Source organism: Rhinolophus sinicus, chromosome 7, assembly GCF_057876585.1.
Source record: "Rhinolophus sinicus isolate RSI-liver-muscle chromosome 7, RSI-T2T, whole genome shotgun sequence".
Classification (NCBI taxonomy): Eukaryota; Metazoa; Chordata; class Mammalia; order Chiroptera; family Rhinolophidae; genus Rhinolophus; species Rhinolophus sinicus.
Window position 1 is genome coordinate 55,009,338 of NC_142507.1, and position 14,554 is coordinate 55,023,891.

Sequence of the window (14,554 nt, forward strand, 5' to 3'; positions counted from 1 at the left end):
GGCTTGGGCCCTCTCGTCTCCCCCCAGCCTCGGAACCCTGGGCTCTGTCCCCGGGGGGTGCTGTGGCCTGGGCCTGAAGCGGCAGGTCCTGAGGTCACACACACACTCACAGGCGCACACTCTGCTGAATGACACGGATCCAGGTGCTCCGTTCATCCCGCGACGCCGTGTGGACCTCGTACATCTCAGGGGGCGCCGCGCTGATCAGAAACATCCCCTTCTCCTGGTTGGCGATATCCCGAACGATGAGGTTCGGCAGTGACACCACCGAGGGCTTGTCCTGCGGCCAGGGGAAAGGAGGGCTAAGCGGGGGCATCCTGACTCTTGGATACTTGGACGATCAAAGGACGGAAGAGTCTGCCTGCAGGACAAGAGCCCAGCTCTGGTGCCAACCAGAGAGGACCTAGACGCACAAGACCCTTGCCCATGTATCGTGTTTGCCCGAAAATAAGACCTAGCCGGACAATCAACTCTAATGTGTCTTTTGGAGCAAATATTAATATAAGACCTGGTATCATATCATATCATATATCACATCATATCATATCCAGTCTTATAGTAAAATAAGACTGGGTCTTATATTAATCTGTGGTCCAAAAGGCACATTAGAGCTGATTGTCCAGCCAGGTCTCATTTTCGGGGAAACACGGTAGTTAACTTTAAGCTTTACTTTCCACATCTGCATAGAGGAGGTACTAGTGGCCTTCCTCACAGGTGTAAAAGGGCCTGCAGTCTTATCTTATTACAACCATTTTATTATGGTAGCTATCAGCCGTTGGACTGGAGGGTTCCAGGGTGCTTTCGGGCTCAGGCAGGAAAGCAAGAAAGGTCCGAAACACAGGCCGTGCTGAGAGAGGAGGAGGAAGGCCTCACCAGGACAGGAAAGCTGTACTTCTGGTCCTTCTCCTGGAGAAACACCAGCACATCTGTCATGAGCAGCATCAGCACATCTGGTGGGGACAAAGGCGGAGAGCAGTTAGCCTGGGAGCGTCTGAGCAGGGCTTCTCTCGCGAGGACCGGCCGACCCCGGCCGGAGCTCAGGAGCCCCTTTTTCCTGGCCCCTCTTCCCTCTGCTCCCTCCACCTGTGCAGACCTCCCACGTCCCCATTGTTACAGCTCAGAAATGCGAGGGGCAAGAAAAGATGCACGTGTTATCAGGTAAAAGAGCTTCTAGAGCTCCAAGAGACCATAAGGGTCAGCCAGTGCCTCTGAGGACACCCATCTTCACCCAACCGAGGCAGGTTTCTTAACCTGGGGTCCACCGCTGGGCTCCAGGGGTTCTGCAAACCCTCTGAAGGTGCATAAGCAACTCTGAGTATTAATATAACACACGTGTATTTTTCTGGGTGAAAGGGTCCAGGCTTTTTAGGAGTAGAAGAGATTCCCAGAGAAGGAAGGGCCACCCTGTTTCAGCCTTTCAGCTCCAGGTCTAACACTTAACTAGTAACGAAGACCTTTCTGGATATTGGACCTAAACTCCCCGGGCCCAGCATATTCCCAGTTCTCGTCAGAGCCGGGCAGGGAGGGGAGAGTTGGGCTCCTTCTCCAGTGGAATGAAGCCACCCCCTTGCACTCTCCTCTACACCACCCACCTGGCCCTCGGCGGCTATGAGGTCCCGCACTTTGAGGAGGAAACAAAGGTCAAGTCCAAAAACGCAGGTGTCATGGTCAAGAAAACACACTCACCCTTTTCCCTTGGAGATCTTACCCAACTGTGGGCATGCAGCGGGAAGGGCAGGGCTTTTGCTGAATGCTTCAAAAATAAAGCTCTCCAGCCTTGCTATTTTTAAACCCCCACCCCCACCCCCCGGCTTATATTCTTAGCTGCTGCGTGGGAGGGATGGGAAGGAGAGAAAGGGATGAAGGAAAGTGACTGCGAAAGACTGCAGCCTCTAGGAGCATGGGCTGGGGATTCCGACAGAGGACAGAGGGTCAGCCAGGCTGTGGTCTCAGGCAGTATGGCTTGCTTGGGTCCCTCAGTCCTCACCCTAGCCAAGGCCTGCTACTCTCAGGCCCTGATTTGGGCAGGAAACATCGGGCAACGCAGTCTGGGAAGGGAGCCTGGGAACGTGTGCCCCGCCCCCAACACCCCCCCACACACAGCCCACTGTGTTCCCAAACTCCTGCCCTGGTGGCTGGGGCTCCAGCAGGTGGAACCAAATGCCCCGAGCTTGTCCTCTGGTCCTGGAGTTTCTCCACCTTCCTCATCCAAGTCCGAGCTCTCCGGGCAGGCAAGGACCAGAGAAACGACTACGTACTGAGATGGAAGTCCCCGTGGGGCCCAGAAGTTAAATCCAGACTCTGGACTCCCGCTGCACCCCTGTCATCCTGGGTGCCAGGCTGTGTCCAGCGGTTCCTAAGGGACGGATGCTTCGCCCTCCCTACACCTGACTGCCACTCTTGCCCAGCCTGCCAAGCTGACAACTGACCTTTGAATCGGCCGGTCGCCGTCTTCCAGAGCAGGCAACCGTCATGGATGAGCTTGCGTCGCAGAAGCTCCTCCCGGCCGAAGGGGCCCTTGCTAGGCACCGGGGTCTGGGCGCGGGGGTCCATGCGGCTGTAGATCTCCTGCAGGCGGGCCCCCTTCTCCAGCTCGTGGACGTCCTGGTCCACGTTGGACAGCAGCTCCTTCACCAGCCTCAGCGCCGTCGCCAGGTCCTGGCGCTCCTCCTCGACCCCTGGCATGGTCGGCAGGGGGTGGCTCAGCCAGCCTCACTCCGGCCCCACGGCCCCGAGTCCCGACCCCGCCGCCTCCAGGGGCTGCCGGGGCCCCTTCCCTCGGTCACCGCGGGCCTGTCCTCGCCCCGGGCGGCCGTCCCTGGCTCGGGGCCCCTCTCACCGTGGGAATGCTGCAGGATTCTGCTGATGAGCACCGGGTACTTGGTGATGCGCTGGGTCACCAGCAGGATGCACTCCTGCACCCCATGTCGCTTCAGCACCGCCGAGCGGGTCACTTTCTACAAGGGCAGAGGCAGGGTCAGGGCCCGTGTGGGGCCGGAGGGGAGGGCGGCTCCGAGAACGCAGGACCTGGAACCTGCACTCCGGGGCTGGCCCTAACTCGGCCGCAGACCTCACGCTGGCCTAGGGGAGAGCAGCTGGGAAACGGGGACACACACCACGGGCCCCGCGCTGGGAAGCTCTTGCTCTGCTGCCGTGAGGGGCCCCACGAGTGGAGCCTGAACCCACGCATCTGTGGCACATACAAGCGCCGGGGACGGGGCCTGGGTGTGGATCCTGCAGAGGGCCGCTCACCCGAATGAACTGCTGGAAGCGTTTGTCCCGTGCGAACAGCTCCTTGTAGAGCTTCAGGGCCTTGGTGTGACGGCTGCAGAACTCGGAGTAGGTTTTCCGCATCTGCTCCGCGCTGGGACCCGAGAACTGGAGGGCGGGGCACGAGCTGGGTCAGTGTCCCCCCAGAGCCACACTGCACCCCCGGACACCTGCCCACCGCTGGCCTCCTGCCTCTCCAGCGGTCCTGGCTTCCCCTGCCTGAGTTCAGAGGCAAGAGACGCCCACTCTCGTCACAGCCCCTGCCACCAGTTGCCCACAGGCCCTGCCTTTTGTCACCTGGCTGATCAGCAGGTCACCCAAGCGAGAGATGACGAAGTTGCGGGTGCTGCCCGGGCACAGGGACTGGCGCCGGCGTTCCAGCAGCTGGCTGAGGAAGCGTGTGTGGATGTCACTGAGCTCGTCCACGCAGGGGAACAGGCCCTGCACGGCGCTGGGCTCCAGCTGCAGCTCCTCCAGCATCCCCGTGCGGAAAAGCCGGGTCATGATCTTCAGCGTTCTCACGTGGTGCAGCTCCGTCTGGATGAGCTCTGCACAGACAGAGGCACGTGTGGCCTCCACCCCAGCCTGGCTGCCATGGGGGGGTGGGGGGGCGGGGGACCTCGGAGCTCGTCGGAGGGTCTCAAGGCCCCTTCCAGGTTAACATTCAGCCTGACCAGGACCTATGATCGTTTACGGATCGTTTTTTGGCTTTACGGTCGCCCTCTCCAGTTGCTGGCTGCTTTAGGGCACAGACCACGTGTCCTCGCCACATCTGGGTCCCCACCGTCCCTAGCACGGCACCAGGCGTGACAGGCACCGAGGGAAGACTAAGAATTAACTTGAAGGAAGATAGAAACAAAGAGCCTTGGAGCCCAACGGCCCCAAAAGGCAGGGGCCAGAGGCAACTTGTGGGATGTCGGGCAGGGTGTTGGTGACCAAGGGGCCAAGCCGGGGGTCCTGAGAGGTGGGGCTGGCAGAGGGAGGACAGACAGCAGGACCTGGTGACGGAAGAGGAGGCTCACCGTAGATGACATCCTGCTGCTTCATCACCTCCTTCTTATGCTGGTGCAGGAAGCTGCCGTCCACGGCGAGGCTCCAGGAATCAGCAGTGAAGTCCTTCTCGTCCATCTCAAACTCGCTCATCAGCTCGTTGTAGATCACCTCCGCACCTGGACGCCAGTGGGGACAGCTCAGAGCCAATCCCCTTCCCTGGGCCCCGGGCCTTCCTGCCCCACCGCCCCTCAGGTCCCGGGCTGGCACGCTCACCTTCATCAATGAGGGATTCCACCGATAGGGCTCGGTTCCGCATGTTGAGCGAGTCTGTGGACTGCGACAGGATCCGACGCAGCCCCAGTGGAGACTCATCGTTGAAGTGTCTGTGGGAGACAGGGCCCAGCTCAACACCCCGACGCGGGCAGCAGAGCCCTTCCCAGGCGCGCGGCCCCGGCAGGACCCGAGAGGCAGGCACCCAACTTCTCCTTACCCGTCTGCCTGTAATTCTGAACCCAGGGGTGGCAAGGCCTGCTCAGGCCCCCGGTGCCCACTGCCACTCTCTCTGCCTGCCTGGCTTTCCCTGCCCTCCCCCGCCTGCCCCCCCACCCGTGGAGGCTCACCCAGCAATGTTGGTGGTGGAAACACTCTTGGCTAAAGACAGGGAGGAGCGGCCGCGGCGGGAGCCGAGCAGGGACTGCCGGAAGCTGTCGGAGGGGTAGATGGCGGAGCTTGGCCGCTCCCGGCTGGTGGCTATGGGGGCACCAAACAGGCACACGTCATGCCTGGTGCCTTCCCAGGACTCAGGCCTCCCAGGCTCCAGGACTACAGGTGAGGCCGCCTGTCCCAGCCCACCCGGGGCCCGCGCCAGTCAAAGAGACACGACAAGGGCAATGTCACCTGACAGGTGGGCAGTAGTTTTAATCTTATCTTCCCCCTTCCCACAACAAGCCTAGGAGCAAACTGAAGCTCAGAAAGGTCCCAAGACCTGTCAGGGCGATTCAGCCCGTGGCTGAGCGGGGCCTCGGACGCTGGTCTTCTTGACTAAGCACCATGCCCTTCCTGTCCCACCAAAGCTGTGTGAACTGACACTTGACGGCTACCACCAACGCTCCCAAGTGCAGTGTGAAAAACTGAAGGAACGATAACAATACTCCTACAGGCTGCGAGCAGGCTGACGCCCAGCCCCCCACGGGAATTGTCCTGCCCTGTCCCTAAGCTGGAGCCTGGACATCCATCACCTGTTTCCACCTAAGCGGGGGAAGGTGCTGTGCCAGGGAACCACCTCAAGGGGGCAGCAGAGCCCAGGGCTCGGAGGCAGGGGGCCCAGGCCCCGGGGGCTCCCGCAGGCCTGCTACTCACTCTTACTGCGGAGCGACACAGACTGTAAGGCAGTGCTGTTCTTCAGCAGGGCGGCTTTCTGTTGCTGTGACACAGAGCAAGAGAGAGACACCGAGTCAGCTGTCACCCAAGGGTGACCTACAAGGGCACACAGGGCAGGAGTCGGCCCCCTTGGGAGAAAGCTGGCAGGGCACCAGGGTGGCTAAGCCCAGTGCTGGGGGCTGGCTCGCTGGGGCCTGAGGTCCGGCTGCCCCGTGGTGACAGAGGAACACAGGGGGAGGGAATGAATGAAAAGGGTCTGAGGGTACCGCACACTCACTGCCCTCTCCCCCAGCCCTCTGCCCTCCCTGCCATCTCACCTTCTGCTTGACCTTGGTACAGTTGGCCAGGGTGTCTTTACAGCGGTTGTGGATAGTCACATTGCAGGCTGGGAGGGTGGGGTAAAGAGGGTGAAGGGAGGGCCGGGTGGTACAGGAGGGGGCACCCCCACATGCAGACACCCATCTCCCCCTGGCCACGCTGGCTCAGAGACTCTCCCCCTTCCCAGACGTCTCTGCCATCCCTACACCCCAGCCCCACCCCTCCCACCGTCCCTCCAACAGGAAATGAAGTGAGGGTACAGGTGTTGAACCCAGCTAAGCAATCAAGGGGATGTGCAATCCTGACTCAGAGGTGATCCGAGGGGGGGATTAGAGGAAGACGGGGTTACTGGCTGCCAGAGATGAGCTCAAGAAGCACAAAGGTGGCTGAGAATGACAGATGGGAGAGAAGCGAGGACGCCCACAGAGCAGAAGATGGCACAGGAGCAGCTGGGACGGGGGTTAGGGGCAGAGGGGGGAATACCCGCCCCTGAGCGTCTAGTAAACGTTCCACGTTGCCTTGGTCCTAACAACCCTTTGAGGCAGCCTCCGTTATGTTATCCTCATTTCACAGGTGAGGAACCTGTCCTGGAGCTCAGCTCAGCCAGACGTCAGGCAGCGAGCGGTACAGCTGGGATTTCAGCTCAGGTGTGCCTGAGTCCAAAGGCTGTGCTCTTTCTGTGACCTCTGGCCGGGCCCCAGCAGTGTGGAGGCTGACGGGCCAAGGGGAGACTGGGGACAGGCTCAGCCTGTCCTGTCCCCCACCAGCCGGCCTGCCTCTGCACTGCTCAGCGATGCCTGCTCCGACACAAGGCAGGCTGCCTTCTCCCTGCCAGGCCGGGAGTCCTGTTCCCCCACTGAGGCACACCCACAGCTCCCACCCTCCGTCTGCTTCTCCCCCACCAGCCCCACACACCTTGCCATGGGGGTGGAGAGGAGAGGAGAGGAGGGAGGAGCAGCCGAGCCTAGTCGCTGGGGCCACGGGCCGTCCCTTCCCAACATGCCCTGTACCAGCTTCCCGGCCCCCGGGGAAGCAACACCGGAAACTGCTCACTCCTTCAGACAATGCCCAGCGCCGCACTCACTTCCACAAATACAAGGCCCGTGGGGTGGGGCCGAGGGGCAGACAGAAGTGGGGGGGCTGCCCCCCCTACCCCCAGCACCGCGTCTCTGGACCAACCTCCCCACGCTTTCCACCTGCTCTCAAAATAGTGCTCGCGGCCGCCTCACAGGTTCCCCTAGCAACAAGCTTCTGGATTGGGAATTCTGTCAGGTCTCTAGAGGGATCTAGATTGGGACTCCCTCCTCATCCTCATAACTCTAAGCTGAGCAGCAAGGAAGCGGGGAGACCCAGCTGGTTCTCCCTGGGGGTTCCTTCCCCCCGTCCCACAGGGATTGAGAGGCTAGCGCTGCGGCCCCGCCATTCAGCTGCAGGTCACAATACCCCAGCCCTGCTCCAATCCCAAGCGGCCCTTTGCCATAAATTGGGGTGGGGCAGGCGGCTCTGCACAGGTAGTATGTTGGCCCCTTGGGGAGGAGAAGCCCTTGCTTGTGTAATGCTTCCCAAACACAGGGCCACCCTCTGAGGCGGGAGCCGGGTGGGAATTCGAACCCCATCCCCAATGCGCACATCCCTGCCATTTGCCCTCCTCCTGCGGTGGGGTCAGCCAGACTGCAACTATGAGCAGAGGGTCCTAACCCATCCTCTGCTTCCCACTGCAGAGACCTAGAGATTTCAGGCTCCACCCTCGGTCAATGCAAAGGGAGGGGCATGGGGCCCCTGAAGTCTGGAGTGTCCAGTTCTGCCTAGAAGATGGGCAGAGGCAGCTGCAAGGCCGGCAGCTTGCCCCCCAGCTCCCCAGGCCTCCCCCCACCCACCCTCACATACATTCCTGCTCCTTCTCCAGCCAGTCCCCCGGACCCTCAGCAGCTGTTCCAGGGACACCAGAGGACGACAGCTGCACGGGGAGCCATCCCAGCCTCCCCTCCCCCATGTTCCCATAAACCCTGCTTATGCTGCATAAACCCTGCTTATGCTGGATTCCGACCGCCACCATCCCCGGGCATGAGGAAAGGGAGCAAGGGAGCAAGCATCTGGCATGTGGGCCCAGCGGGGGCCCTGAGAGGAGTGATCCCTAGGGATCCAGGGCAGAAAGGACAGATGGAAAGCTCAGGGTCAGTGGGTACCAAGTCAGAGTGACATTCAGGGTCCAAACCACTTACTCGGGCAGATGAGGGCTTCCTTGGCCGTGATGCTCTTGTTACAGGCATAGCACATGGTCATGCCTGACACGGAGATGGTGGTGAAGAGGTGCCCATTGGTATAGCGGGCGTCCTTGGCTTCCTTCATCTTCTCCTTCTCCCGGGCCTATAGCAGGGGTGAGAGAGACAGGAAGTGAGGCTGGGAGATGCCAGGGTGCCTGAGGAGTCCAGGGACACAGGGCAGGGAGGAACGCCTGCCTGGGGCTGCCGGGAGGACACCAGTCCCACAGCAGAGCTCGCTGCAGCTGTCCAGCAGGGACCAGGCCAGCGCTGGACCCACCTGGCCTCTGCGGCTGGGCTGCCTCCTGGTGCCACTCATGTCCCTGGCTCTCGACCGCGGCGTCCTCACTCCACCTCCCAGCCCTGGCTCTGCTCGTCCCCAAGCGGCTGTGCTCTCTCCTCTGTGCCGGGGAAGATGCGCAGAGAGCAGACGACGCAGAGGGTGCCAGCTCACCAGCGCTTTCAAATCTATGGGAGTTAGCTCCTCTTATAACCATGACAACGGGTGCTGTCTCGAGGCAGTCACAGTGGGGGGCAGGAGATCCCCTTGTCAGATTGCCTGAAGGGGGCAGAATGCCTCCACTGCCACCAGCAACGCAGAGTCCGGGTACCAAGCCTGACTGCCCCCCACACACTCAGCCAGGGATCACCTGTGCGGGAGGCAGCGCGTCCCCCACTCACCCCGAGATAGGAGGAGCCTGGCTGTGGTCTAGTGACTCCTCTCCGGGCTCTCAGGCTGGGCCTCACTCCTGGCAGGAAGGCTCTCCTGCAGCCTCACCGTTATCCCTCCGGTACAACCCTCCAAAACCTAGGGTAGCCCCCTCTGTCCCTCCTCATCCGACGGGTCTCTCCCTCCTCGCAAGTCCCTCTGGCATCTACCCTCCGTCAGGTCTTGTCAGCTCTCCTGGTCTCCCTCAAGATGGCACACACCTAGCCCTTCCTCAGCTCCTCAGACGCTGGTGGTTCCCGCTCAGCTCTCTCTTCTGCTGTCCTGACCTCAGCAGACCCTCTGCTGGTTTTCATTCCCCCTGACCTCTTTTCTGTCCCTCCTCAAGCCCAAGCTTCCCCGAAAGCGTGAGGTGAGAAGACAGATTATCATCCCTCCCACCTATGCCAGGGCCTTCCCCAGGGGTCGCCTCAGAGCCTGGATTTTCCCTCCACTCTTAGAGGGCAGAGAAGAAGCTGACAAGACAGCCTCCAAGGGTTCCCAGCTTCTCAGAACCAACCAGCGGATCAGATCAATCAGCTGAGGCCGAGGGTAAGGGCCCCCAGTCGGAGGACACTGTGGGGAGGGGGCCTGGGACAGAGCATCAGAACTCAGGGGAGCCCTCAGGCCGGCCCTCAGACGCCCAGGCCTGGCGCCCAGCTCCAGCCACACTAGCCCTTAAGAGCTGGGGGAGGGGCCGGGACATACTGGTGCTTAGGGAGAAAAGGGAAGTGAGCGGGAGCTGAGTCAACACCACAGGGCCAGAGGGCACTGGGCCCCTGCACTGCCCTAGCCAGTCCCAGTCCTGGGCTCCTGGTGGCCCGGGATCCTTCTCTCTCCTGCCCGCCCTCAGAGGTTCCAGTTCTGTCTGATGAGCAGAGCCCTGAAGCCTCAAGGTCACGCCCCATCCCAAACATGCATTTTTCCTTGCTCCTCTGTCTCTCCCTCCTCCTACCTCCTGGCCTCCCTGCCGCCATGGGGCGGCCCTCCTCTACTCCCTCCCCCGCCCCCCTTTGTCACCCTGCTTCTCCTCCAGTGCCCTTGGCCTCTTCCTGCCCTGACCCTCCAGCTCAGCCTGGTTAAGGAAGCTGACCTGCTCTAACTCCAGCCTCCAATGTTCCAGGCCTCCATTCTGGTCCCCACCTACCAGGACCACTAGAAAACCCTCCCTTGCTCCAGATTATAGCTCTTCAGATCGAATCCTGCTCTGAATGATAACCTTAGAGAATCTCAAAGGTCAAATCCAACTAAGTCTTCTCACCACACCCTTCCTTCTCTCCTCCTCTCCTGACCTCCCAGCCTTCTCCATGACACACACAAAATGAATTAAAAGCAAGCAAACAAAACCATGAATATCATCAAAAAGAGCAACACATCTGAATCAAGGTCAGCCCCACAAGGGGCAGCGCTGCAGACCTGCCCTAGTGTTGGGCGCCCCTCCCCTCGCAGGCCCCTGCCCTCCACCCTTAGGCCTTCTGGGGAGCTCACCTGGGAAGGAGGTGGGGGGCAAGGGAGGTGAGGACTGGGGCTGCCAGAGAATGGGGTCTCTGTGACCCTCCCTCTCTGGCATCCATGCCTCCGACAGGCAACCCAGGTGCTCTGGGCCCAGCCTCCTCCACCTCCAACACTCACCCTCTCGCCAAGCGACCCCCTCTCTAGGTGGGCCAGCAGCGGGCAGCAGCCACAGCAACAGCACATCCCAACACGGGCGCTGCCCAGCAGCTAGCAGTCCTGGCACTGCCTAGCGCTATTGTCCCAGAGGCAGCCTGTGCCCGCCCCAGGGCTCAGCTCTGGCTGCTAAAGATGCAAGAACACAGGGCCTGCTCACCAGGGGAGCCCACTGCAGAGAAGCAAGGAATGGGCTTGTCGCTGCCAGGTGTTCTTCCGAGTAAGGTCATCACACTGGTCTCCCATCCACCTGCCCGCCAGCAGGACAGCCCTTTGCCTCCACGCCCCAATCTGTCCGCCAAGAAAAGGACCCATTGCCCCACAGTCCATAACACCCACCAGACCCCCAGGCCCTTCCTGCTTGGATCAGCACTAACCCGTCCTGCGTCTAGAGTCACTGTTTCTCGTGAACCCTCCCGGGAGCCTTTCTGGCTGCACAGCCCTCACCTGTACCACGGTGACAGAGGTGACACTGGTGAGCACCCAGCACAACATGCGCTCAACACATGTTTGAAAACGGAGGAAAGGAAGGAAGCAAGGACGGAAGGGGGGAGTGGATGGACAGACGGACGGACGGAAGGACACCTGTACGGGGGTGGGGGGCCCGCAGCAGCCTCCCCCACTCTGGGGCCCTGAGTCCACGTCACCGCTGACTCTTCTGTGTCCTCTCCTCATCTCTCCTTTTCTCTCTTCCTCCTTCCTTTGAGCTCAGACCCTCAGGGTTTCCCTCAGAGCCCAGAAGGCGGCCAACCCAACCCTTCCTTTGACTGTCATCCTAGCTCTTGGTCACTTTTTGGGAAAGAAAGACGGGGTAAATGGCAGAGGGCATTGCGGCTGGTGCCCCAAAAGCTCAAAGGCAGAGGCAGTCTGCCCCCTTCTCTGCACTTTGCTCTCCAGGCAGAGAAAAGGCAGGTGAAGGACAAAGCAATCCCAGAGCTGGACTTGGCTTCCTGTGCTCCCAGCGGGACGGCAAGGGATGGCAGAGCCTGTCCAGGCAAGGCCTACGCCCACAGCTGTCCCTGCTCCTCCATCGGGTGTCCCAACCCAGAGTCCTGGGGTCACATGGTCCTCAGCCGGGCCTCTGCTCCAGCAGCCCCTTCCCCGCACAGGGAGACCGTCCAGGCCCTCTGAGTGGAGAGCAGAAGGCCCTGCAGGGGCTCCAGTCATCTGTGGCTCAGCCCTGGCCAGCCGGGGTGCAGTCAGAGGCTGCAAAGCGCTCTGAGTCACGGGGATGAGCTACACGGCTGGGAAATGAGACAGGGTCCTGGCCGTGGGGCCAAGAGGGTTTGGCACAGTCACAAGCCGGGCTCTGCTCCTTGATGATTTTCCAGGGACAAGATAAAGGCGGGAGGCTGAGGAGGAGGCGGCCGACTGAAACACGAGGGCCAAAGCCACACACGTTACACAAAAAGGCATCGCTGAGCACACAAAGACACTTAATACACACTTGCTTGATGAATGAGGACGAGACCCTGGACGAGGGGGAGGGCACAGCGGTGAAGCAGAGGAGCGCTTAGGGCCACAGGGAATGAAATCAGGCCAGAGACCGCGAGACCCAGGCATCTTGGACCCCAGCCTGCCCCCCACCCGGCCACACCTGTCGGGTCAGGAGAGGGAGACCAGAAGAGGGGGCGGGGTGGTGCAGACAGACGGGCATTTGTGCAAGTGAACAATAGCTGTGCCAGGACTCCCTGCCCTCCTGGCACAGCACAGGCCGGCGGAGCTGGGAGGGGGGCAGCTGCTGCCTGCAGACCCTCCCCCCCAAAGAGACATAAACAAACCCAGAGGGGCCCAGCCAGCTCCAATCAGCCATGTCTCGTACCAGTTCCGGGAACCCTGACCCATCTACAAACTCAAGCTCCTGGAGGACGCTTCACACCAAAGACGAAAGCTAAGACTGGAACTATTTCCTTGTATCCAGAGCACGAGCCTCCTACTGTGGGGACCACCATTCAAAACAGTCCCCAGAGCATCTGGGGACGGACGGAAAGACGTACACACCCCCAACGTAGAGGGCCCGTGCAGGCATGGGCCTCACACATTGAAAGCTGTCTCCTCCCTGATACCCAAGTCAGGGTCCCAGGGAAGCCTGACGGCCTGGACTCAGACCCCTTTAAATCCTTAGTGGGCTCCAGGCACCTCCAACCGCTGCAGTCAATCAGCGATTTCTCTAAGATTTCCCTAAGCTTTCGGCTCCCTTCCCCCCTTCCCCTCAGCTCTTTCCCTAACCTCCATGACCCACAGAATCTTTTCCTGTGCCCCCCCAAAGATTCAGCCTTCTGTGGACCCCCAATGCCTCAACTTCCCCCTAAAGCTGCTGCCCCTCTCAGCTCCCTCCTGGGCTCACCTAGCCCTCCCCTGGGGCTCCACTCCTCATCCTGCACACAAAGCCAGCCACCTCTCCATTCCTCAGGACAAAGAAAGTCTCTCTCCTCTCTCGCGAATCCAATGCTGGGATCCTAGAGAGTCCAAGGGGACTCCCACTCTCCACAACCATCGCTGCATCTCTGGCCCCTGCTTGCTCCTAGGCAGGAAAGACCCTTTGTTCTGAGATGCATGAAGGTTGGGAATGGGGGTGGGAGGGAGAACAGGGGGCTAAGAGAGAACGGGGACCTACGGGGCTTGGGGCTTGGGGCCTGGAGGTAGAAAGTAGAGCAGAGAGAACTGAGGGGGTGGAGGGCTGAAAACAGCCTGAAAGGACAGAAAGGGAGTGAAAAGAAACAAGCACGGGAGGGGAGCCACACAGAAAGGCTCAATGAGGATGGGAAGAAAAGGCAGGTTCCACTTCAATGTCTCCACCTACAAGGAGGTCCTGGGGCATGAGGCAAGGAAGGGGGGTGTCAGGGCTTAGCTGACATGCCCCCTAATAGGTAGCAGGAGAGAATGTCTTCCTCAAATAATCTCATTTCCAGTAGGCCCCCCTCTATTTCCCACCACAGTATAAAAAGAAAGGAGACAGCTGGTGTGTTTGCGGGGGGAGGGGGAAGAGGGGATCCAGGGTTTGTTGGCTAAGAACCAACTCCCCCTTCTGTAACCACAGCTTTCCGGAGCTGGCCCTCCCTTTCAGACCAGCCCAAACTGACAACCACCTTGCTCCAGCGGCCTTAGTTTTCTCAAATCCACCTCAGCCCCCTATACCCCACCCCTGGCCAGGTGGCCAGAGTCCCACTGCCCCCACCATGGCCAGCCCCAGGATAGAAAGAGCAAAGCTTCTGGTTTCCCAGGTCCCACCTCCAAAAAAGCAGGGCTTGAGCACCCCAGCTCCTCCCAATAACAGAGAAAGGCCCCAGTCAGTATCTATCCTCCCAGAACTCTTCTCTACACCCCCTCTCTCCAGGTCTGCCCTCCACCGGCTCCCCCATGGCTTTCCTTTTTAGGGTGGAACCAAATTTCCGTGGTTTCAAAAAAGCTCTCCACCCCCCTTGGCAATACTCCAGGGTCTCAGCTCCAACGGTTGAAAAATAAACAGACTCTCAGAGCTGGGGCCTGGCCTGGCGCAGGGCTGAGCCAAGCGGCCTCTGGCCACCCCACTGCTCTATACTTCAGCCACCTCCTGGCCCCAGGCCCTTGGTTTGTCTGAGGCCCCACTCCAATCCCCAGTTGCTTTCCTGTTAGCGGAGTCTCATCTCAACCCCCCAAGGGAAAGTTTCAGGATAGAACCTTCTCCAAGTTAACCTCAAGAGAGGTAGGCAGGCAGGCTAGGAGCTAGGAGCAGGTGGGGCGGTGTCCCCCATCCTCGAGGGCTCCAAAGGGTACTGCTCTTGCCTGAAGGTGGTGACAGTGGTTCCGCAAGGCTGGGGGCCTGGAGCAGGCGCTGGGGCCCGAGGGGGGGGGGGGAGGACAGAAGCCACAGTTAAACCAGCTGTGGGCCGCATCCTGGCCTTTCTGAGAATGGCGGGTGTGGGTGCCCGGAGCGGCGGGCGGGCATGGCTACGTGCACATACTGCTCTCACTTATC

At 60.5% G+C, this 14,554-nt stretch overlaps 1 protein-coding gene across 11 annotated transcripts in view; it reads right to left on the bottom strand.

Annotated features, from left to right (window-relative positions):
- ARHGEF2 (Rho/Rac guanine nucleotide exchange factor 2) overlaps window positions 1–14,554 on the bottom strand; it is a 42,825-nt gene that overhangs the window by 6,334 nt on the left and 21,937 nt on the right. For 10 of the 11 annotated variants that reach the window (XM_088799659.1, XM_074318887.2, XM_074318888.2 and 7 more), the window contains 12 exons: window positions 8,184–8,328; window positions 5,961–6,028; window positions 5,623–5,686; window positions 4,884–5,013; window positions 4,537–4,646; window positions 4,293–4,439; window positions 3,568–3,818; window positions 3,253–3,378; window positions 2,840–2,957; window positions 2,430–2,678; window positions 874–950; window positions 111–280 (listed from right to left, as the gene is read on the bottom strand). In XM_088799659.1, coding sequence (XP_088655785.1) covers window positions 111–280; window positions 874–950; window positions 2,430–2,678; window positions 2,840–2,957; window positions 3,253–3,378; window positions 3,568–3,818; window positions 4,293–4,439; window positions 4,537–4,646; window positions 4,884–5,013; window positions 5,623–5,686; window positions 5,961–6,028; window positions 8,184–8,328 — 1,655 coding nt within the window. Of the gene's footprint in view, window positions 1–110; window positions 281–873; window positions 951–2,429; window positions 2,679–2,839; window positions 2,958–3,252; window positions 3,379–3,567; window positions 3,819–4,292; window positions 4,440–4,536; window positions 4,647–4,883; window positions 5,014–5,622; window positions 5,687–5,960; window positions 6,029–8,183; window positions 8,329–8,502; window positions 8,691–14,554 lie in introns of all 11 variants that reach the window. The other variant, XM_074318892.2, reaches the window with a different exon arrangement.